The sequence below is a fragment of the Pyrgilauda ruficollis genome, unplaced genomic scaffold (assembly GCF_017590135.1).
Source record: "Pyrgilauda ruficollis isolate IOZ18807 unplaced genomic scaffold, ASM1759013v1 scaffold33, whole genome shotgun sequence".
In the NCBI taxonomy this organism is placed as follows: Eukaryota; Metazoa; Chordata; class Aves; order Passeriformes; family Passeridae; genus Pyrgilauda; species Pyrgilauda ruficollis.
This window is the reverse complement of record NW_024524711.1, coordinates 5,182,497-5,208,170: the sequence shown is the minus strand read 5'-3', so window position 1 is coordinate 5,208,170 and position 25,674 is coordinate 5,182,497. Positions and strand designations below refer to the sequence as shown.

General features: G+C 38.2%; 1 protein-coding gene across 3 annotated transcripts in view; it reads right to left on the bottom strand.

Annotated features, from left to right (window-relative positions):
- RSBN1L (round spermatid basic protein 1 like) overlaps nucleotides 1-25,674 on the bottom strand; it is a 49,139-nt gene that overhangs the window by 9,704 nt on the left and 13,761 nt on the right. For 2 of the 3 annotated variants that reach the window (XR_005955719.1, XM_041474559.1), the window contains exons 3-6: nucleotides 16,911-17,554; nucleotides 4,949-5,086; nucleotides 4,605-4,747; nucleotides 2,767-2,934 (exon numbers count right to left, since the gene is read on the bottom strand). Coding sequence is in view for 2 of the 3 variants with exons in the window: in XM_041474559.1 (XP_041330493.1) it covers nucleotides 2,767-2,934; nucleotides 4,605-4,747; nucleotides 4,949-5,086; nucleotides 16,911-17,554 (1,093 nt within the window). In the remaining variant the exon portion in view is untranslated. The remainder of the gene's footprint in view (nucleotides 1-2,766; nucleotides 2,935-4,604; nucleotides 4,748-4,948; nucleotides 5,087-16,910; nucleotides 17,555-25,674) is intronic. The other variant, XM_041474560.1, reaches the window with a different exon arrangement.

Sequence of the window (25,674 nt, the reverse complement as noted above, 5' to 3'; positions counted from 1 at the left end):
CCACAGAACACAACATTCCTTTTGCAAACAACTGAGAAAAAATACTATCAGATAATTTTAAATTCTGCATTTGTAGATTTTATCTTTAACACAACTTTGAGATAATATTTTGCAAAACCTTTATTTCAGGTATCATGTACCTACCCCCAAGCAGAAGTTCAGTTCATGTCCAAAAATACATTAAATGAAAACAAAACATAAGAACTTCCGAAAAACCTATTTAAGCCTCTACTAGAGAACTGCTAGAACTGGTTTTGGCAGTATTTTTTCCCCTTAACCTCATTCTTCAAAAGGATTGTATTCCTTTTGCTGTGACTTTTCAAAACAGATTCAAAACTAGAGGTTCCACCATTAACATTTCTGGCCTAATGCATAAAGACTGGCAATATGTAAGAAATTCCTGTGAATTCATACAGAGAAGAACAACTTCAGTCTCTAGAACACAAACCTGAAAGTTGCTTGCTGAAGCACAGGTTTCATTTTGCCAACAACAATGCTACCAAGTGCCTTTTGCTGTCCCAGCAAAAATCCACCCAAAATTTCCACATAAAAATTCTATAAATTTCCATAATTAAAATTTCACTGGCACTTCTTAAGTTCTAAAGCTCACTTGGTATCACCTATGAAAATGGCATTAAGTAATCAGCATGAGCACACCTGCATTTATCAGATAATAGTTCAATCCTTAAAACATTTGCTAGCAATAGTCAGAATTCTTCTACCAATTGTAAACACTCAAAGCAATAAAAAGAAGATCACAATACATTAATTTTACAAAATACCTTAAATCAAGATCCTGTCACACCTGGGAAAGGACAAATATTTTTTTCTTCTTCAATATACAATGTTTAGTTTAAATGTCTGTCCTCTAGCACCATAACCTGCTTTTTGCTTTTCAACAGTTCTGTTCCTGTCTGTTCTTAAAGACAACATTTATCCCACCTAGCATTAACATTCATCCCTATCAACTAGGAAATAAATCCTCCTTTGTTTAAATCTACAGCAACTTAGAAAGCCTTTTTTTGCACACACAATCCATTTTTATGGATTATGTTCAGGCAGCCCAGGAATTGTTTTATTTTCTCCTCACAGAAAGCATTATTTTTACATACATTATCCCATCATTAGAATGTGCATTTTTACTGCCACAGTGCCTTAATCACCTCAGAATACCTTCAACTTTTCAGATTTGTTCAACTACTCAAACAGATTAAAAAAAGAAACAAAATTGAACAAAAATAAACTTTCAAAATTTTCATTCATGTTGTTTCCTTTAAAATAAATCCACCCACAGATTGCAAATTGTGGCAAAACTAATACCTGAAATAATTTTAATGTGCTACATTAATCCATGATGTTCCATTTTCACAAGCCCTGGTTAGTTCTCATCATGTAAGTAAAAGTGGCTTTTCAAAATTACACAAAAGTGGAAAGGGAAAGCAGGAATTATAATTTAGGCTGAATCAAGCCTGAAATACATAACTTTTATTGTGTTGCTTGTGTTGTATATTTTACTCCTCTCCATCCACCAGTCACAATTTTTTTATTCAGAATTAAAAGACACATTCAGCCTTTACACTGAAATGAAATGCTGATATTTCTTTTTTATTCCTTAAACTGAAGGACTTTCAAATATACTATAAAGCTATAGGATGAGAATGGGAAGTTCCCAGACACTTAAATTCCTAGTCTGGGGAGTGGGGTTTTGTTTGGTTTCTTTACTTCCTTTGCAAGTCCCTCTCTCAAATGTGCAAAGTGTAATTTAAAATATTCAGATCTACACAGTTATCTCAGCTCTTGCCCTGCTACTACTGCTCAGTCTTAATTCACCACAGCACAGTCAGAGCAAGCAGGAAGTTGAAGGCTCCCACCATCATCAACCTGAAGAGGAAGGAAACTGAAAACCTCAGAGCCCCAGAGACAAATACATTAACATCTGAACAATCCAGTTCTTCCCCAGTGACAATTATTCTACTTTCCATGTCAGTGAACTCATGCACTGCAACACAAATTCACATCATTTTATCCAAAGGGAATTCACTCTTCTAATTTCTAGACAGACTCAAAGAGAAGAAGGTATTTACAGTGTTTACACATGCAAAGGTAACCTCCAAAACGAAGATCATTCTTACAGTCTGAAGATGCTGAAAAACGCCTCTTCGATCTGGACCAGGAAGCCCATGTGGTTATGGGCTTCTTACTCAGTTAACATGTAAACAAGCTTCAAACAAGGCACATTTCATTTCCTGAATCTCACACAGGAATTCTAAAGACAGAAACAAAAAATATCGCCCAACTTCCAACAGGATTCTTCCTAGGTGAGCTTCCATAAATAAATCAAGGTTATGATGACCATGACTTGGGAAGCAGAAGCAGAAGAATTCAGCTCATCTCCAGACAACACAAAGAACTGCCAGAAGGTCCCTCTCCATGTGCAGTAACAGCTCAGTCTCTATGCACCACTTGAAGCAAAATGAAGTGTGAGGTGTTTTTACATCTAACATGACCTCAGTAACAGCAACTCAATTACAGCAACTGAACTGTCACTGCAAGGTACCTTTCTGGTTTCAGCCACACAGCAAAGCCACAGGCAATTAAAGAGAGCACACAAACCTCTAATGCTCAGCCAGCACCTAGGAAGTCTTCATCGAATCTTTAATCCTAGTTTAACCTATTCCACACTCCTTCCAATTATAAATGGCAATCCAGGCAAACATTTTTCAGACACCTTTTTCAGACACCTAGGTGAAGCCAATCAACACCTACCACTCCCCACAGTGCACAGCCTTCAACACTCCCACAGCAGCTGTGGTCTGTCGTTCAAAACCTTGTCCTATGTGATCCGCATGGGCTCGGGTCCGGTCTTCAAAGAGCATTTCACGGGGTTCACTGGTTCGAGGTAGGTACTGCAAGTTTTTTATTTCATTGGTAGTTCTGCATAAGAAAAACAGTAACAGTGATATAGAAATTTCTCTGAATTATCTAATTCCCATCACAGCCAATAGGACTGCTCATCTACGCAAAAAAAAAAAAAACTCTTTTCCTTATTTTGAAATTATTTTCTTGTAATTCAGTTTGTGTCCGTTTTCTCTGTTCATGTCACTGGGCACTGTTGAAATAAGTCCTTTTTACAACTTTCTGTGAAGTAATTAAACACATTGATATGATCCCACTGAGCATTCTTTTCTCAAGAGAAATTCCCAGTTCTCCCAGGTCACCAGACACACTCCAGTGTGGCCATGTCTGCCTTAGCCTGGTGAGCCCAGAACTGGGCATGCTACTGCAGATGTGTCTCACCAGTGATGAGCAGAGGGGAAGAACCCTGTCCCTCCATCTGCTGGGCTGCTCACGCTTGAAATGGCAACTTCCCAGGATGAAGGTGAGACTGACTAGCCTGCTGTTCCCCAGGTTTTGCTTCTTACCCTTCTAAATGACTGGAGTGGCTTTTGCTTTCCTCCAGTCCTCAGGAACCTTTGCCAATTGCCATAACCTTTCAAAGACAGTGGCCTTGCAATGACACTGGCCAGCTCCCACTGCCCTTGTGGGACGTGACCCATCCCAGCAGGTCCCACGGGCTTGTGTCTGTCTGATCCACATGTCTAGGAAGTTTCTTAGCCTGATTTTCCTCCACTGAAGGCAAGAGGACACTTGCCTTGCTCCAGACACTCTTACTGTCTCCAGGACAGAGCATTCCTGAAAGGAAATCTCACTAGAAAAGACAAGGACAGGAAAAAAAGTACTATCTCAGCCTTTTCTGTGTCCTTTGTCCCCAGGTCCTTTGCCCCATTCAGCAAATGCCTTCAGTTTTCCTAGTCTTTCTTCTACTGTCCATATGCAGTGGAGGTCCCTGCTGCCCTTCACATCCCTTGCCAAATTCAACTCCAGATGGTCTTTGGCTTTAACTGCATCCCCTTCATGGTTGGACAATGTCTCTATACTCCTGAGGCACCTGCCCCTGCTGCCACTTCTCGTACACTCCCTTTTTGTGTTCTCATTTTGAAAAGAACTCCCATGACAATTCCTTATGACATACAATACTCAAGTTCTGCAGAGGCTCTCCCTACTCTTCACCTGGTTCTTATACCCAGTACCACAGCAAAGCTTAAAGATTCCATTTAATGCTGGAGTTGTTACCTGCAAGGTGAGAGAAAAGCTCCCGTCCCCAGAGGTCACAACACATCCACTCACATGTAACAACTTCAAGGGGTATCAACTGCAGTCTCATGGCATATATCAGTAATTGCATGTGTGTACACATTTTCCTGAAGTTTTCACCTTATAGTTCTACTAAACCTCCAAAAAGGACAAGCACCTTACTTGGCCAGACAGTAAAAATTTAAACAAAAATTCCAGAGTCTTACATAACAAAACAACAAAATTGGGTTTGGAGATGAAGATTTAGCACCTTACTTGGCCAGACAGTAAAAATTTAAACAAAAATTCCAGTCTTACATAACAAAACAACAAAATTTGGTTTGGAGATGAAGATTTGCAGCAAATTATATTAAAATATAATATCAAACAGTAAAAGGTTTGGGATAAAATGAATTTGTAAAGAAAACACTACTAACCAGACATTTACCAAGTAAAATAATTCAACTTACCTCTTCCTTTTGAAAGGTGACTTTGGCATGTCAGCCACAGGGATCATCTGTTCTCCTGGACGTACCCACATAATGGGACCATCATCACTGTCTTTACGACTCTCTAACTTTAAACTAGAAAGTGTTCCCCATGGCAGTGTACACTAGTGGGAAATAAAAGCCACAATTTTCAAGTGAGTTACTTTAAAATCCTTGTTAAAAGCAGCCTTTATCTCTCATGATGAAAGCATTTATTAGAACACTCAATTATCTAAACAAGTATCACATACTCTCACTTTATTATTATAACAGCACTATAGAGCATGTCGTCCCCCTTCTCCCAGCCCATTCCCTTCTGTCCTTACTTTTAAGAAGGGTGATTCTTCCAACATATCAAGGAATTCAGGGAAGTAATCCCCCACTTCCTCATCAACTGCTCCAACCAGGCTGATCTGTCTCATTGGGCCAGCTCTATACGTACCATGAGAGTATGTTCTTTTTACCTACAAGTAGAATATGACAACAGAAGTTATACCGAGTCCTCCACTGTGCAAAATCCACATTCAGTGGGCACCTGTAATCTCTATGCTTACGCTTTCTGAGATAAAAAGAAAGACTTATTTTAGTCCTTCAGTCTCCAGTGTATTTAAGATTATTAAGTCAATTACTACAAACCCAAAGACAGAAGATCTTATTAAACATCCACGACAATATGTCTTTTATTTTAACACCTGAAGGTAAACTGGAGTAACTATTCATTGCCTCTCAAGAAGATAACACTCCAAACCAGTAACTCTAAAAAGATATCATTGCATGTTATGCTTAGTAACAGTCTTACCTGGACTACTCAAGTCTAGCTGAATTTCTACCTTTTCTCTTGCAACAGGCAGAGCTCTGAGTTACAAGTAATTTAACTCTAAACACTTCCTCTGCTACTCATCCTCCCCAGTACTGCTTCTTTGTGAGCACATTAACTGGAGCAAATTAGTGAACACAAGGCTTATAAAGAGTTTGTACAGAAAGCAAGACAATGATCATCACTCCTTCATTTTTGCTTTGCTAGCACATCTTGTGCTCCCTTCAGACTTTAATGGCTGTAGCATTCACCTCCCATGAGAGTTGTTCTACTGTGAAATTTGAACAGAAACACATTGTTTGAAGGTTTTTTCAACAATCTCTTGTGTAAGATCACCAAAATACTCGGACATGAGATTGATGAGGATCACATTCACTTTAAGCTTCTGATTTCCTATTTAACAGGCTGAAAGACGCTGGCATTATGAGGTGAAGTATGAACAGATCAGAATGGAGCAAAGAGCAGATGGATTACTGCACACACCAAGTAAGCCTCCTGTATGGCACCTCTAGATATTTTGCATCCAAAGCAAGAAAAGCAAAAAAGCGCAAGGAAAACAGTTAATGAAATACTCTTAGCTATGGTCCTCACCCAAACAGACCATCAACATTCCTGGCAGTTATGGCAGTGCAGAGGAGAATTAAGAGCAGTTCCTGAAAATAAAACAAGGAACAACACTGTGCCCTTCTGAGAAACTACTAATGTAACCAGATCTTTCCAGAAATGCAGAACCAAGCACTGTTCCGATCATCCCAGTCATCTTTCATTCCTCCCAGCAAACAGATTTATGGCTAAAAGTAGGATTTTACAAAATGTCTTAGCTAATGCTACAGCAAGCCATCACTGACACACTGAAAAGAACAGTCCAGTAATATTCCCCCATTCCTCAATTCCTTAGTCATACATCCTGCAGGGTTTTTTTTTTGTTTTGTTTTGCAGAGACAGCTGGTGATTTCGTGATAAAATATCACCAAACACTCATTTCTGCTTAATTTGCATCAGCTCAGTCCACAGCCACATGTGCACTGGCACAAAGCATCAGGAGCTTGTACAACTACAGTAATGTGCAAGGAAGAACCTAAAACCACTGAAGCTACAGATACCAACAAATTTGTGACACTTTATTACAAAGCCTAACATGCAAAAGGATATTTCTTCCACTGGCATAAGTAGCTTAGTATTCCACCACTCCAGTCCAAGATACTGGGATGCTGTTTTCTTCTACATCCCTGATTAAAGAAAACCATTTTTCTGCCTTTTTCCATGCTTATTTATGCTACCTACTACCACTCTCCCAAGTAACAAGTGATAAGACAAGACAAAATGGCCTGAAGTTGTGTCAAGGGAGGTTTAGATTAGATATTAAAAACATTTATTCGCCAAAAAAATTCACAAGCACTGGAATAAGCTCTCCAGGGAAATGCTGAGTCACCACCCCTGGGGGCATTTAAAAGATGTGCAAATGTGGAATTTAAGGACATGGTTTAGTGATGGATTTGGCAAGACTGCGTTAACACCTGGACTCTTAAAAAGGTCTTAAAGGTCTTTTTCATCCTAAATCAGTTTATTATTCATACAGAATACGATACACTGGTTGTGAAACTACTCCAAGTGAAAACTCTAAAAATTCTCCTAAAAATACTAAGTGAAAGCTTGGAAAAGCTGTGAAGCTTCCAGCTGGATCAACCCACCCATTTGGCTTATATGCCACTAGGTGCTGGTAAAGAAACCTAAAGTCAGCAAGTATTTAGCTGCAGCATAATGCTTGCATTAAGAAGGATCAATTAAGAAATTTTTCATTTGTTCCCAAAAACAAAAAAACAACCCAATGCCACTGCAAGTTAAAACTGAAAAATGAGCACAACTTTTTCAAGCATTGTTTGTCCAACCCCTTTCCCTCCCAGCTCTCCCAATCAACCACCCTCCCCTTGACCACAAGGCAGTACAACTGCTTCTCAAGATCCAGCTTAGGTGAAGAAATACCAACATGAATGCTTAAATAAATGCCAAAGTTCGAAACAATGAGTGGTTTATTCTGCCATCATATTCAGGATCACATCATTGCAAACACAGAATAAAATGTTTGAGTGATTTGAGTCTGCAGCAGCTTAATCCCAGGCAGCAGATACTGATCTTACACCCTCTGCTCACTCATCTCCCACTGTTGTGAGACAGGAGAGAATAGGAAAAGTAAGGAAATGTATGGGTCCAGCTAAACAGAGTTCATTCAGTGAAGATGAAACTGAAGAAGAAAAACCACCAAGTGGTGTTCTCCACCACTCCCCAACTCCCACAAGCAGACTGATGCCCAGCAGCAATAGGCATCTTCCAGCCAACCCATCAGTCCCCTCAGGTTTTTTTGCTGAGCATGATGTTCTACAGCACAGAATATCTCACAGTCAATAGGGACCAGCTGGCCCAGCCATGTCCCCTCCCAGCTTCTTGCCCACCCCAGCCTACTCACCAGGGGGGTGACACTGCCAGTGATGCTCAGCAATAGCCAAAACAGCAGTGTGTTACCAACAGCTTTAGTCACAAACCCAAAACACAATCCACAAAGAAAATTAACCCATCCGGGCCCAGTATAAGCAGGAAATAAATCCATGGTGGTGATCAAAGATGAAGATTTGCTCTTTTCCCTTCTTTTCTGATAGTATGAGGTCCTCTGAAGATGGATAGGGAGCAAGCCTAGGGAACTGAGCTGAATTTAATCCAGGAATTACCTAAAAAATTTCTCCTGTTTTATAAAATAATAAAAATATACATAAAGATGTAAGCCATAAATACTAATGCTTGACCAGAAGGAACATGAGAGTTTGAAAGATGAAGCAACTGTGGGGAAGAGAAAAGCAACTCCTACCTCATCTCTTCCATGAACTGGGTTGTAGCATCCTAAGCTCTAGTCTTAGAGAAGAGGTTCATGCTGGAACTACATTATCTTAGGTTAGGCTAAAGGCTTAGAAAAGCATGCATAAAAAGGTGAGGTTGTTCTTAGTGAGGAGCTAATTTTCACTCACTCCCAACTTATACTGCTCCTAAGCAATAGTCTGAAAACACCAAATCCTCCCACTGATGTCTGACCAACAACAAACAAAATTAACCCTAATAAAGACAACAACCAAACAAATATAACCTATGGCATATTAGATAACAGCAACATTTTCCCCTCCTTTTACTGTCAATATCCTTTGGCTGGTTTGTTCACAGGAAGAGAAATAGATTATTCTATGTATTTCTAAACTCACAAAAATAATACTGATGTACTAAAACCATTACTTATCAAATTCTACATTAAATTATGCACTGACTGCTAATACAGTACTACATATATGAAGTATTTTAGATATATACATATATATACACATCTTCTATAAAACAATCTTCCCAGATGCAATTTCACAGCTTAGAATGTCGCTAAGTTTTTAGAATTTTACAGACTTGCTCAAAACTGGAATAATTTAAAACCATAATAAAAGGAGAAATCAAGGACATGCTGCTCTTCTAGCACGTGGTCAGGAATGAATACACACAAATCACCAAATACATGCAGTATAATCCCATGGACAGGTAAAAGAGGTAGAAACATAAAATAATAAATACGACATTCTAACTTCTTTCTTCTCATGTAGCTTACATGTGCACCTAAAAACACACAAAAGGAGACTGTGCCATTCTCTTGCACCACAGTAATGGAAAACTGTCACAGTTAAACCACCACTGAATCCACAATTAGTAAAACTTGAGAATTATCTGCTTCTGTGACTCGCACGGCCTCAACTGATTTTTTAATGCAATAGCAAATGTTTTGACAGAAACATTTTGGCGTCTGACAGGAATCTGAAGACTAAATACAAAAATACATATATATATATACGCACACACACACACAAAAAATACATTTAAGCAATATCATCCTACGAATGGAAACATTTTAGACACTACATGTTACAGATTTTGTTTGAATAAGTCATAAAGTGCAGGGAACAATCCAGAGAAAACATGCATTTCAAGAGAGGAATTGAAAAAATGTAAACTGGGGCACATAACTGAATTCCTATTTTTAATATAGTAGGGTGTGGGTTGTTGTGGGTTTAGGTGGAGAAGGTTTTTTTTTCTTATTTGAAACTTATTTTTTTCTTATTTGAAACAACAACAATAAGCAAACAAAATGATCCACCAACTGAACTCAATTTCAAGAAACCCATGAAGTCCCACCAAAGACCAACAACAAAAGCCAAAAACATTACACCACCTAAGAATATGCAAGGACATTGAGGGTTTTGCTATAGAAGTGCACCAGCAATGCACTTACACACTGGTATCTCAGAACAGAAAATATCTAATTCCAGAGTCAGTGTTAATCTCAAACACTGCAGCCATGAAGAGACCATTTCCATTCCTGCTAACTTGGTACATTTCAATGAAGTGCCCAAGCGGTTTTCTGTTCCTTGCCAACTTCATTCAAATCCTTAAATGCTTCTTTATACTTCCAGTTTCAATTGGGAGCCAAAACTGAACAAATACATCAAAATTGCTCTGATTTTACCAATACTCCTTAACCAGTGTTAATCTCAAACACTGCAGCCATGAAGAGACCATTTCCATTCCTGCTAACTTGGTACATTTCAATGAAGTGCCCAAGCGGTTTTCTGTTCCTTGCCAACTTCATTCAAATCCTTAAATGCTTCTTTATACTTCCAGTTTCAATTGGGAGTCAAAACTGAACAATTACTCATCAAAATTGCTCTGATTTTACAAATACTCCTTAATCTGTTTGGCTGCTTTTTACCATTAAACCATGTGTACTTCATACTCCTTCCTTCACTTTTTTTCCTTTTTTTAGGTCAAGGTTTTGGTATCAGAATGGGATGTCTTGACAGTTCTGGTATTACTCAATTGTCACTAAAAACCTAAATTCAACAAATAGTTTTTCCCAATTGAAAGTTTCTGGAAATGCAATCTCGATATTTGATCAGCTTAAAAGCAAGAAGCAAATTCTATTGAAAACAAAAGTTCTACTGAAAACTACTGAAACACAACTGAAAAGACACAGTTCCAACATAAAAGAATTCTCTCTAGAACACAGGAAAATAACAATATATGGAAATAGATACTGCACAAATCTTTAATGATAAGGAAATTAAGCACTAAACAACTGAGATTTTCTTTTAAAAATATTTTCAGCAATTCCCCTCAAATACTAAAGGAAGTAATGATTTCAAGCAGGATTTCACAAATTATTAAAGAACGAAACAGCAAAAACCTCTCTGCAAAAGAAATGTTGAAGAGACAAACAAGGAGGACAGCAAGCAGAAGGTAATATTGAGAGGATAAAAGAAAAGGGGAACAACAAGCTCTGTGTGCAGAACCTGAAAACGTGAGGACAACCCCTCACATAAAGTCACACCACAAACATGAACTATCATTACTATCACAGGTCTTCCTCTAAAATATTTAATCATTAATATTTGACTATTCAGTGTCTATCACAGCTAGCATGGCAACACGAATTTATTCCAAACCAGGAACAAAATCAACCAAAATTGTTTCTCTGAAGATGCAATTGCCTGTTGTTATGGAATGGGGCTGATTGTGTAGACCCACAGTCATCCTTGAGCTACCTTTGACACATTTAAACAATGTAATTTGCCAACTCAGTAATAAAACCAGTCACTCAAGAGTCTTTAAGTAGTTCTGCTGGATTAATGAAACAAACTCCACCAGTTCAAGAAGCACCACATCTTGGCACTAGAAGACGCAACTGGGAGGAAAGAAGGAATGAGGACATTTTCTTTTGGCAGAAAATCTTCTTTAGATTGGCTCTGGCCATTTGTCTAATTGCACACATTTGTCTAATTGTACAGTTAACAGTGACCTTCCCTAAAGTGAGCAGGCTGAATGATGTGCATGCTCTCATACCTACAGCACAAAGGCAGCAAGGTAAAACAAGACAAAGCTTTAATAAATCAATGAGAACTGAAAGCTGTGTGGTGCAGTTGACACGAGGGAAGGAAGGAATGCCATCCAGAGGCTGGAAAGACGGGCCTTGTGAACTTCAATGAAGTTCAACAAGGCCAAGCGCAAGGCCCTGCATGTGGGTTGGGACAATCCCAAGCACAAATGCAGCATGGAGAATCAACTGAGAGCAGCCCTGAGGAGAAAAGACTGGGAGGTGCTGCTGGCTGAGAGGCTGAACATGACCCAGCAATGTGCACCTGCAGCCCAGAAAGCCGAATGTATCCTGGGCTGCCAGCCCAGCAGTGTGGGCAGCAGGGCAAGGGAGGGCATTCTGCCCCTCTGCTCTGCTGAGAGCCCACTGCAGTGCTGCAGCCAGCCTGGGGTCCCAGAACAGGAAGAGCATCAACCTGTTGGAGCAAGTCCCGAGGAAGGCCATGAAGATGATGAGAGGGCTGAAGCAACTCTCCTATGTGAGACAGGCTCTTCACAGACAGATTGGAGTTGTTCAGCCTGGGGAAGAGGCTCCAGGGAGATCTTCGAGCAACCTTCAAGTACCTAAAGGGGACTGCAAGAGAACTGGAGAGGGACAGTGTACAAGGGCATGTAGGGACAGAACAAGGTGGAATGGCTTCAAATAGAAAGAGAACAAGTTCAGCTATTACAAAGAATTTCTTTGCTGTGAGGGTACTGAGGCACTGGAACAGGTTGCCCAGCAAAGCTATGGATGGCCCATCCCTGGAAGTGTTCAAGGCCAGGCTGGATGGAGCTCTGAGCAACCTGCTCTAGTGGAAGGTGTCCTGTCCCTGCTTATGGCAGGTGGCTGGAACTAGATGGTCCTTGGGGTCCCTTCCAAAACAAACCACTCCATGACTGTATCTCAAAACCACAAAACAAATTCTTCAATTATGCCAGACAGTAACACACCATCTTAAAGAAATAGGTGTCAACAGAAGACAGAGGAACTAGAAACTGTTTAGCCTAATTCCAATTTACAGGAAAAAAAAACACTTAGTTGGATACAACTATCTACTTACAAAATAAAATAGTAAGAACTAATAAATATGGTCATGTAAAAAAAATTGAAAACAATCAAGTCAAACTAAGCTTTGTTAACTGGATAGGCTTGTTCAGAGGCCAGTAGGCATCTTAACATTCGACATTTCCACTATATTCTAAAAACTCCTACAGAAACATAAGAGCAAACTAATAAGAGCAAACTGTGGGCAGTTTAGTCTGTGCTCACACAACTATCTAATTTTGAGGCAGGCAGCAAGGATCCTTCCTTTGAAGGTAGTGTATTCTCATAAAACTCACAGGTATCACAACACTGCAAGTCACAGGAAAGGATAAAAATTAACAAAGCTTGAAACTGGAGAGGGGGTCTGAATGCAAAGGATATAATTCAGTTTAAACAAAAGCAAGAACTACACTCACATACATATTTGATGAACTGCATGAACCTGAAAAGGGGAGCAACTCAATTAGCAGAAACTGCTGCTAGAGCAGATCACAAACTGCTCTGAAAAAGGAAGAAATAGACATAAGAGCAATAATTTGCAAGACACTTGCAGCAATCTTCTCAGTCTTTGACATCAATACACCAGGCAGACACTGTCAATTTTTAGTATCATATATTAAGAAAAAAATAGGGACAACTGAATTGAACATAAGGGGAGATCACTAAAACTAATAAGGGTATATAACATGCAATCACAGACTGAAATAAAGTCGAATTACTTGATCTAGCAAGAGGGAAAAAAGAAGCTATTAAGCAATTTTCAAATCTAGAGAAAGCTGAATGAAAAGGATAAACTGTTTGCCTTCTCCACTAAAGATCAGAATAAAAGGATAAGAGGTCAAACAAGGAAAAAATTATTTTACCAAGGATTTCTTTGGAAAGCGTGGAATTACCTTGAGATCTCCCACAAACACATCAGACAAGGACTTGTCAAATACTGCTTTAAACAGTCCATCTTGTTTGGCAGCAGAAGAATTGTCTGGTGCTGTGCAGCATTTTACTTCATCTGTACTAAGAAGATGCCTCTGATGCAAGACAGTAAAATCAATGCACTAAGCATTGTTAAACATCAACTGTGAGCTTTGGGGTTTCAGCACAGCAATAATAACTTATACTTGCCCAGCCCAAGGAAAAAAATAAAAAGTTCAAAATATTAACATTTGTCTCAACAGCACTAAATAGCTTAAGTGAAGTGATGTAAGCTGCAAGTAGGTGGCAAAAGCTGATTATTTACGTTCTTTAAAATCCTCATAAGAACCTGATGAGATCCATGGCTATCAGGTAACTGATGCAGCTGTTGCCATCTACACAAATCAGAACCCAGGAAAGATGGAGCTACAAGACAATTTTTCACCACCTGAAGGACTAACTTAGTGGCTACAAGGATATCCAGACTAACTTCGTTTTGCCCAGTTACAGAAACTATCTGACTAAGCCTTGCAGTCAGTTCAGAAAGAGCTGTTACACTAATGCAAAAAAATTTTAAGGAGTACTTAGGCATAGGCCCAAGCTGGATGATGAAAAACTCCCCAGTTTTTCTCCCTGCAAAATGTAAAAGCTAATTCTCATTAGAAAGAGCCAGTTTCAAATTCCTCTCTCGTGCATCTGCTGTAAATATTCTCACAAATCTGTGTTCCTTATCTTCTAACACGTAAAATTACATTACTCTTATCTGACACAGCTGTATTGGGAAGCAAGCTGAAAGGAGTTCGTTTTCAACTCTACAGTTGTGAAAACGAAGTAATTACTTGAGAGATGCAGACTTTCCAGGTAAATTTAGGAGGACTCCAATTTGACCTGAGCAACAGAATTTACTGTGCAATCTGACTCTTGTCACGGAACTTGATGACTTAGAAATATGCATTACTTAAAACCAAAAAATCACAAACACACATCTGTCACAAAACAGGCAGTGGAAGATTGAGTAGTAACAAAAGGATCAACTTGAAAAACAAAAATTGATACAACACTCTATAACACTTTCCATTTCAGGCTTAGCTCAACCTTCATTCTCCTTTTTATAATACTTTTCTTGATCTTTTTAAATACTTACATTTGCCAGGTTAATTACATGAGCTACATGAGCTCTGAGAAACCACCAAAGAACCTATTGTACCAAAGTGAGCTTCATTTCAGTGTTTTAATTAAAATTAGCAAAGGAATACCTAAGTTTCTTAAAGCAGATGAAGTTCAAGATACATACTCAAAGAACACTTGATAAAAATCAATTTCCTACTTAGACCTCAGAAAATAAATCCTTCCTCAACTAAGGCTGTACAACAGCTACTAGACATTGCTCAGGCTGCCCAGGACAAGGAACACCACAGCACAAAGCTAGGGAAATACAGGAACAGAAAACCAAATACATTTAAAGTTTCATCAAAATATACTGCAACAAGATATTAGAATCCCTTTAAAAGATTCACAAAGAACTTAGTGAGACAGGATAATGTTCTCAATCTGCACAAAATGTCAAAAAGGAGGATACAAAGCTAACAAAACATTTTAACTGTAGCAGACCACATTTAAAAAAAAAAAAAAAACAAAATAAACAGCCAAAATAAAACAGAAACATGAAAACCATAAGGAAAATTAGAATCAATAACTAGGCAACCAAGATATTGACTTAAATATTCCAGGAAACAAGAATGCTGCACAGAAGACAACTGAAGTCTGATGTGTGCATGTGCACGTTATTTATACACCCTCTACCCCTTAGTTAGCAAAAATACAAGGAGCCAAGCATTTTCTGTCAAGAAACCAAACTGAGAAGGAATAAAATGCCATGAAAACTAAGGAAAAAAAATGAGGGAACACAAAGGAAAAGAAGACACCAGAACTAAACCTCCAGCCAAGTAAAATACAGCTCAGACCGTGGAGCTGACCAGTTGAATGCTGTAATAATACAGTTCAGCTTCTTTCATTAGCACAGACTCTCTCTGTTCCTCCTTCACTTACACAAAAATGGGGAATTATGATCTCAACCCAAAAGAACACAGGACTGGTTTAACTACAGATGCTGATGTTACCATTGTAATAACAACTTAATCTATCCTTCTAGTAAAATAATTCTATTGTAATTCACAACAATAAAATTTGGCCTTTTCTTAACTATTTCTTTAGGGCAGACACTAGCACACAGCTATGTCTGTGTTAATGCTACCCAAGAGAACCAGCTGGATTTAAGGAACATACTTACAAGGACAGATCCAGCTTTTCTTATATAAAATGGCCAAAGAGAAGCTCTGGAGAGCTGCCCATCATATGTTCCGTGATTTTTATTATTAGTGATTCAGTTTACATACACAGGAAAACAGTGACTGTATTTCACAGAATATTAATATTCCATAGCAGTAGGTATTTTCTCAGCCAGCACTGCTAATGTTCTCTTGCAGCAACGTTTTAGTTCTGCATATCCTTGTGGATAACACACACCTGAAATTTGCCAATACATGCAAGTGTTCTATGCAAATGTTTATGCAGCCACAGGGGAAAAAAGTCATGTTTCTAATGAGAAATATGACAGTGTAACTTACACTTGAACTCTTTCTAATCATCTCCAAAGTGAAGATTAAATAGTTTAAAGCTGATCCATACAACATCTATGTTCACAAATATAGGAGTTAAAAGGGTAATTGTGAGATAAAGTTGATAGAAATAACAGGATTGAGTTTCTGCACAAATTGTTTCATAGTCCCTGTAGGGGCTTTTTGCAATAACCTCATCATCAAAGTGAAAATCAGACAGATTTTTTTCCTGAAAACCAGTGCTATAATTTATTTCTGTACAACAGAAATGTATTTTCAACAGCCAGTTAATAAACAGCAGAGGTAATGTTTAATCAGCACCTGTTGTTTAGAGAGTATACTGTAATTTCTCTCAAAAAATTTTAAATAAAATATTCGAAATCTGCCAGTCATTCTACTGTTTAATTTAAGAGCTTTCCAGAGAATCCAGCCAAGTGAGGAGAAATGCAAAGGGATAAGGACCAAATCCACAGCCACATTAACCCCCAAGCTCTTCTTTGAGGATGGATTTAGAAAACCTAAACTACAAATGGAGCTAATTTAACTGTGCCCTATTCAGATTTCATGTGTACCACTGTATTAAAGCATTTCAGTTTTATGACAAAGTTCATACAGACATACTACTGTTCAGACACCCAGAAAGCCATAGCTAAACCATTTTAACCCTCCAAAACTCATGATTAATCTTCAGCTACAGAAACAAATCCAAAGAAACCTACACACACAAGCATGCAAACACTTGCCCTCCCACCAAAAATCCAATCTCATGTCTCAGTTAACAATTTTATGTCTCCGTCTCATCTTCAATAATGCAGAACTGACTTATTAAAGAAATCCCTTGTTTCTAGTCTTCTGTGTCATCCACATAGCAGAGCTAATAGCAACTATTCTAAAAAAAAAAAAGAAACCCTTCACAGTTGTTTGAAACCATTATATGACTTTAGAAAGTAAAATGCATAACCTCTTACCTGAGCATGAAAATTTGACATAGTCGTTGTCTCTATATCTTTCTTTCCCAAAATCTCCATTTTCACTGGTGAATTGGGAAAATTAAACGAAAAGTAGTCTAAAAAGTCAGGTAAATAAGTAGCTGCCCCATGAACAATACCCATTACATAGTAAGCTGCACAGTTTTCATTTTCACTAAAAACCAGACCCACAAACTCTTCTGCAAATCTCTCCATCTCCACAGGAGACAAGTGGGAGAGTTCATTACTGTAGGCATGGATAACTGATGCACCTCCGTTAGGCTGGTGCTCAATATGAATCAGCTGTTTGAACTCCAATGTGTCCAACCTTTTGAGTTTATTTTGAACCCGTGGCTCCTTTAACGAGACAAATGGAAACTCACTGTTCTCTGGTATCTTGGACTCACAGTCCTTCTTGGGATCCATATTTTTCCCATTGAAATCCTTAAGATGATCATCTATGATGCCTTTGGCTTCCTGATCCTCAATATCAGAAACCAATCCTGAGCAGATGGTCTGAATAGATTTGCTGTACATTTTTGGACGCTTCCTCTTCTCATTCTCTTTATGTTTCTTTTTCTTTTTCTTCTTAACTTTTTTAATCTGTAGCTCTTCTGCATTGGTTTTTGGTTTCTCCTTCCCACCTGTTGAGAGTTTAAAAAAAAAATCTCTTAAGGAAATTTTTATACAAAATATATATTTAAAGATTGGGATTCAAAGTCACCAAAACCCTCACCATGGCACACAAAGACCAGAGACCAAAAGCAAGGGTCACAATGTATATGTTACCAAAAGTGAGGAGGGTAAGAGACACCTGCCACGGTCACATTGCATCTGATAAATAAGCTGAGACAACAAGGGAAAGACATCACAATAACCCAAGTTTCGTCATGAGCTGCAGTTCATCATTCCCTTGAGCTAGTCATTAGCAGCTGCTGTCCCATGAAGTCCAGAGACATCACAGCACAGCTGTCCAACACTGCCAAAAAAAGGGGCCTACAAACCATCCGTGGATATGAACAGCAGCAAGCTGCCCACGAGATGCCACTGCCAGCACTGACCTTGTCTGATGGGCTTCTTCACATCTTTCACACTCTTTCACAACTAGATAAACTTTGCTGAAGAACATGTGGGAACATCTAAAAACTCATCCCATACATATTATAACATGAATAAAATTAAAAGACACATTAAAGAAAAAGCTCACAAAAAAGAAACTAGCTTCACATAATACACAAGCTGAAGTGAAAACAAACTGTCCTACATGTCCAAAATGTCCTAAAGGCAGAAATTACTCATCTGGGGATAGCACATTCAAGTGACTCCCAAGGTAAATGTTCTCACTTGTTTTAAAGAAGTGAGGGGGTTTTTTTTGCAAGTCATAGAAGTGGTAGCCAAAAAACTTCTAGCAGTACACTGCCCTAAGATCAAGCAGTCAAAATGATTTAGCACATCGTAAAACAAAGTTAGTGGGTATGTTTCAGCACAAATTTATATTCACACCAGCAATTCAAAAGCAACATGTTCAAACAGACAAGCTTTGAGGTTTAGAAATTGTCAGCCAGTCTCTATTACTATGCTGCAGTAGACTATTTTCACCTTGCAATCCTCCACCCAAGAAACTTAACAGAGTCCTTTAAAAAAAAGCAAAGTGAGACCACAAGTGTTGGTACATGGAAACACAAATTCTTGCTGACGATTAAGAGCCTGCACATGGAAGATGCAGACACTGGAACAGAGAAGAAGCAATTGAGACACTTGGGTCTGAGTCTCCTGAGGTTTGTGACAGCACCTAAATACTTCTGGGATCCTTGAAGTGGAGGCAGATTTAGTTATCTCCCTGGATTCTGTTTTCTCACAGGGAGGGGAATGAGAAGTGCCTGAGGTCACTTCATTTCTTGTTTAGCCCAAACAAGGAAACAGATTCTAGGATTTCTTAACCTAATCTACACAGTTAATAACTACAAAGACTCCCTTCACTCAGAATCAGATTTAACACTGCACAGTCTCAGAACACAATTTCTCTTTCAGCTAACTAAGTTCAACTGCCAAAAGGCAGAGTATCTCCATGGAAGTCTGTCCTTTCTTAGGCTAAATTTAATGTAAGCCCAGCATCAAACCTCAGCAACAGGACTGTTATTCAGATGTATTATTCAGATATAATATACAGATATTCATCTGGTAGATGCAATATTCACCACTTCTTTGCTAACATCCTCTGTCACCAGAATCTTTAAATCTAGGGGGCAGGAAAAGACCAGGAAGAGCAGCAACAGATGTTCAACAACTAAGTACCTCAACCTTAGAGCGTCTTGAAAATAGTTCATTCAGGGTGGCAGGGTCCTTGTCTGTAATGTCATTACCTGGAAAAATCAGCTACATTTTGGGATATTGTAATTGTGTCATGGCACCAGCTCCAGTCAGTGGGAAACAAAAACAAAGAAATGGTTTATGACAGTGGGAAGTTACACATTGAAGGCTTTGAAATCTCAATATAAATCTCAAAATACAGACTCAGACATTTTTCCCCTCCTCCTGACTGCAGGAATATACAATTGCAAAGAAGCATCCACAAGTATACAGGTATAGCAAACTCTTAATAATGGTTTAACTTAGCATTTTAAAATTGTTTCACTTTAAATATGAAATTTTTTTGCTATGCTGATAGATATCACAAAGAAGTCAAGCATTCTGCAGATATTATATTAGCTTGAATATACAAACTATGGAACTGTAGCACCAAATGCTGGAGTGAGGTGATGCAGGGGGAAGCAGGAGTTACCTGCCATTTTTTTTTTAATGGAGATCAGATTTTTATTCAAACTATTCACTCAGATCTGAGACATTATGTATGGCAGAAAAGGATGGAAATTTATATTTACTGGGGTTCAATCAGAGTAATATAAATGGCAACAAACTTCAAAGCAAGAAGCTATTTGCTGCAGTAAAAGCCAAATTGCTCTCTCCTACTTGAGCATGTATGTTTTCACCAAAGAAAATCCTAAGACAAATGAAAATCAGCATCTGTATGTTCTTGCTGAACATCCAGCTACTAAATTATATTATACCATTGCTAGCTGAAATGTAAAGTACTTATATAATAGATGGGTATGAATCTGTATTTATGCAAAACAATAAAAACCACTGACTTCCATTCCTAAAGTACAAGAAGGAAGATGATCCGATTTCCCCTTTCAACCTGTCCCATTCCTTTTGATTTTATCTTCTGAGAAGTTTTACTAACAATCAATTTCATTCAACTGCTCCTGTAGTATCTGGTGGCAATTTCTTAAATTCATCACTTGATGTATTTCAAGGATGCAGCTATGCAATAAAATTTTAAAAAACAACCAAACAAACAATTCCACTATTAAACAACAAAGCAGGCTTCCTTAGGGAGGTGGTCAATGCCCTGTGGCAGTCAGTGTTTAAGAGGAATTTGGACAATGCCCTTAACAGCACGGTTTAACTCTTGGTCAGCCCTGAGGTGGTCAGGCAGTTGAACAGTTGATCACTGTAGGCCCTTCCAACTGAAATAGTTGATTTTTTCTAATCATCAGTGACCAGCACTCAAAATAGCACAGCCATGGTCTTGAAAGCAGTGGTGTCTTTAAGACAGAAACAACAAAGATGGAATGTAAATCAGTCTCAAATTACACAAAGTCCATGTGAACATATCCAAAAAGGGTTTGTCTTCAACATGAGTTGTAAAAGTACTTCTTACTGAACTTGGTATACATCTATGGAAGCACTTAAAACCTTAGAAGGAACTACACTAAGACATTTTTTAATGAAGAACATTTATAATTCCCTCTGTTTTCACACCATCTGTATGAAACCTTCAGAAGACATAAAAGTTTTTAACCAGATAAATAATTCTTTTTTGGGTATATAAAAGAAATTTTCCACTCAGCTTTAGATACATTGATTTTAATACAGACTGCTTTTACTTCTGAACACTAGATAAAAAGGTTATGCCATTTACATACATATCAAGTATTACAATTCATCATTGCACACTTTCTCATCACACAAAGCTGCAAAAATGATGCACACAATTTGGAGCAAAATAAATATCTGCCCACAGCCCCTCACTTCAGTGCACAGCTCTCTTCCACTGATTTTTTTTTGATCTCTATATACAAGAAGGATGGAACTGAGATCAGTTTTAATTATGAAACACTTGGAAACCAAGAGAGCGACAATCACTGAAAGAACAAAAGGCTGTATAACAAAAAAAACCACCAGAAGATGTATGATGGAAAGTAGCAGGGCCCCCTGAACTGCTACTTGCAACTGAAAGAGAAAAATAGCAAGTGTCTATCCTTGGGAGACAAAACATCAATCCCGTCTTCAATTGTGAACTACTGATGCCACTGAAGCAGAAAAAGGCCTTAAAACACAGAAATCATAAGATAAGAAGGATTTTAAATGGGCTTTTTTCAAAACATTACTAGAATTAAACACTTGGAAAAAAACATGCATACCAACAAGAGTAAAACTTAGATCTCTAAAACCACTTCAAGCAGGAATTAGGTAACACAACTTCAAAAACTGCTTAGTTGTTTTGAGCCTTTTTAAAATTCACACAACCTTTTCCTACTGCATACACAAATTCTGCTAAAAACTCCATTTCCCCACAAGCAGCAAATGACATACATACAGAAAATTATTTGTATAGATACTTCATATACCCCACATTGCAAAGAAATAAACATTTTAAAATTAAATTTTATATTGGAAGACTGAAAAAATGTGACACTTAATTATTCAGCCTTCTAATGGATATGACACAGCTGAGCAATGTATAAACTCAGTGTCAGATGATCCAATCCCCCACTCTCCTCTGTCACTGCTCCTGGCACACAGCCCTGCAGCACTGCTGCTCATCAACTGCACAGTAACTCAACGGCTCAGCAAAGCTATTCACTCTGCTGCCAGATCAGTGAACTGGTTACAGCACTGTCACACAGGAACTAACGCACACAGGCCACTGAGAGCAGGACACGAGGGGTACCAGCACCCACCCCTCCTCAGGGCAGCAAACCACCAGGTCTGCCCAGCTAGCCTGTCCCCCACACCTTCTCCATCCACCCCAGCACTGAACAAAGCTGAATTTTTACAGGTTAAAAAAGTCCCACCACTTCACCCAACAGTACATTTATAACACAGGATTAATTTCCTAGGAAACCTTAATATAAATTTTTGCAATCTGAATACCTGAACTTTTAAATTTAACAAACTAGTTATAAAATTTACCTTTTAGTTCATTTATCTGTAATAGAGATCAGACTACAATTTCCTCCATCCATCCTCTTACAATGAGTGTGGGTGGTGCATGGTCTCCACACTGCTTTGACACCTGTATACACCCAATTTTAGAATACTTATTTTCAACTATTTTAGTATAATTTCTAGAAGTAAATAGAATCTACTCAGTAAAGCTTGAATAGAATGTGACAGATAGAGAAGGAAGCATGTTTCTAGCCTAAGGTTTCTGCTCTGATGAATTTCAAAGATGCACTCTGAAGTAGATGTTTAAAGCTGCTCAGAAGCTGCAAATACTTAAGAGCAAAAAAAGTTAGCTTGCTGGAATACTGGAACTGCTATCAGCAATGCCCAATAAATACTTTCTTCTTTTTCTTCTTCTGCATTAGCTGTAGAGAGGAGTAGAAACAGACTCAGTCACTCCTCTGCTGCATATATCAAAGTACTTTAAAGTAAAATTAGCTGCTTCTTCCAAAACCAGTAACACTGCTTTGACACTTCACTAAAGGACACCAAAAAAGAAGAGCAGCTTTCCACATCTCTCTAGGACAGTAATCAAGTTGCTCCAGAGCAGACGTACAGAATTTGGTGAAAACATAAATAAGCAATCCAAAAGTTTAAATAAAGACCACAACACAAGGGTGAGATATCCAAAATACTTTGTTTTAAGTCAGATTTGGGAACAGCAGTGCAGTACTTGAAACAAGCTAACTGGATTCACCTCTTACTGCGGAGGCACACACCGGCAACCCAAACTTTCAAGACAATTATTTCAGGGAGTCTTCACCAGCACACACAGTACAGGTGTGTACATACATACACATACATACGACTCTTGGAATCGAATTTCACACATTTTCAAGTGTGTGGTATGTTTGTCTCTATGTGTCCTGAGATCCATTTAGACAGAACAGGAACTAAACCCATAAACAAAAAGCTTTTTCCACCACATGGTTTGGAAACACGAGACAAAAGTTAACTATTTTCAGTCATATAGAAAACATTTCATTTCATGTGACTCACTGCCCTAGGACTGCAACAATGAGAAATAACAGGGACAGGGAGTAGATAAAAAAAACTCTCAGCATCCACATTTACAGGAACTTTCACTTCTGACCTGTTGTTAAAAAGTAGACTGAGCTCACACTTTACTATGAAAAAAGAGAAGAACAGCTTCTGCTCTTATTTGGCTTAGCACAAGGATAGAGCTACAAAATTCGCAAAGTATCAATAAAGAAATGAGAAGAATGGAAGATATGCTCATTCTGTTCATGCATGCACATACTCAGCAGTATCAGAACTAATGCTAAGTAACTTTTAGCCATCTTCTAGGCAACAAGCCTTATGTACCATAAATAGAAAAATAATTCTTGCACACACACATCTATAGGACTGGTAGATCTTTCAAGGTAACTCAGCACACCTTGTTTTTTGTGGTGCCATACTATACCTGTCACTGTTAGTGACATGGGACTTAGTACTAAAGACTGATACTCAAAACTGTTCAAATTTTATGCAAATAAGCCAAGGCTCTATTATTACAAGATGACACATACTTGTAATTAAAACTGATGCTAGACAGCCTAATATCTGCTTTATCTGTCTAATTACAGATACCTTCCAAATGTAAGTTTTTGCAAGAAGTCAGACATTACCTGAAATTTATTTTATGTTGCATTTTGTCCATTTGTTGTGCTTGATCATTTGATCTGAAATTTTAGATAAGCAGAGACCATAAAGTTGAACACTTTATTCAGTTGTTTCAACCAGAGCAGATGTTTCTCAACTTTGAGGTCACAGCCAGAATTATTAGAGGGGGACTTAAGACATTTCAAAACAAAAATTAGTAACATTTAACTCTTTGTTTCCCACAGTGTTTTAGCTGACAGCTAGCAGCAGGAAGGCACAAACATTTTTAACAGCAGCCAGTAACTAAAATCGGGTTTTGCCTCCTTACTTTAGGAGAGCCTAGCCACCAAAATTTAACATTTTCATTTTGATGTACAGAAGTCTTTGCTTCAAGCTCCAGATCCCAGCTCCAGCAGAAAATTTTCCAGCACAGCTCTCCCTCCAGCCGCCACTTGCTCCATCTCATTTGACATGTGTGTGTTACCCTCTATTCGTATACACTATTGGTAAAAGTTGGTAACCTGGTGCATAAGGACTGTGAAACAAACTCAGTATCAAACAAATCAGTGTGGTGGATTGTGCGCCCTGCAGTCTTATCTCAGTCTTACTCATTCCCTCAACTAAAGTGCATTGCATACTAATACTGGAACATTTCCCTTAAAGATACATGAAGACTCATGTGTCATGTTCAATATACTGATTTTATAATTACTCATGTAAAAAACCCATCTATTAAAAATTGAAAAGGTTCATAAAAATGTACAATTAAATGTCATTTCTTCCAGAATAATAATTTTAAAAAATCTTTAGAAAACAATTTGGATTTAGGTATGTTCATACCAGCAAATAAAATATTCATTTTCAGTTCTTTCCTGAATTTTGGCATTCAATAAACCAAGGCATTTAATCTTGCAGAAACTGACACTAAGAATTTCTCCTACTACAATTTTAGCAGTTGCTGTGCTCAGATATAAATAATCAGAAAAACAAGACTGACTTTTTTTCTAGAACGAAAAACAGAACTGGGACTGTTTACAAATAAGACTATTAATCATCCCCCTTTTTTCAGAACCTCCAGTAAATTTGTCACATCACATTGGTGCAAATATTTTACATGAAATGCTCAATATCTAGAAATAACTATTTACAGATTTTTTGCAATAACTATTGCAGATTTTTCTTAAAAGTAAGTTTAAATCACTTACAACCTCTGTATTTTTAACAATATGCATGTGCCAAGCAGTTTTTGTCTGAAAACTGAGCTCTTCCTTCCACACAGCAGAGAGACAGAGGCAATTCTACAGCCTTATCTACAGAGAATACATCTTTTAAGTGCAAAAGGATGACAAAAAAACCTTTTAATTCTAGGTTTATAAAAAAAGCCATCAGGCTCTCTGAAAGAATCGCATTTCCTTTAGCAGCCTCAAGCACAGCAGAGAAACCCTTTTTAAGCATTGTCCTTCTCCAACATGGGCAAGTTTTATCACTGCTTTCAACAGAATGTCAACCCAAGTTTAGGCAGATGAACAGCTCACAACCCAGAGCTTCCAAGTATAAATAAACTCTTCCACATTCAGCTTAGAGCACCAAAATTAGGCTTATGCACCAGCTCTCCCTCAAAAGGCATCAGTCCCTCAGCACTGACCTCTTCTACAACTCGCCACCTCTGACCTTGGACAGCCAGTTTAGCTGTCTGAAGTCACGTAGGCTGTTACCTCCACCCCCCCTCAGCCCAAGTCAGTCACAAACAGATGGTCAGAGCAATATTTTACCACAAGATATAGATGTAATACCTAGAAGAAGGAAATAAGCAGACTTTAGGCACTGTACTCGTGGTCTCTAAACACACACACACTAAAAATAGAAA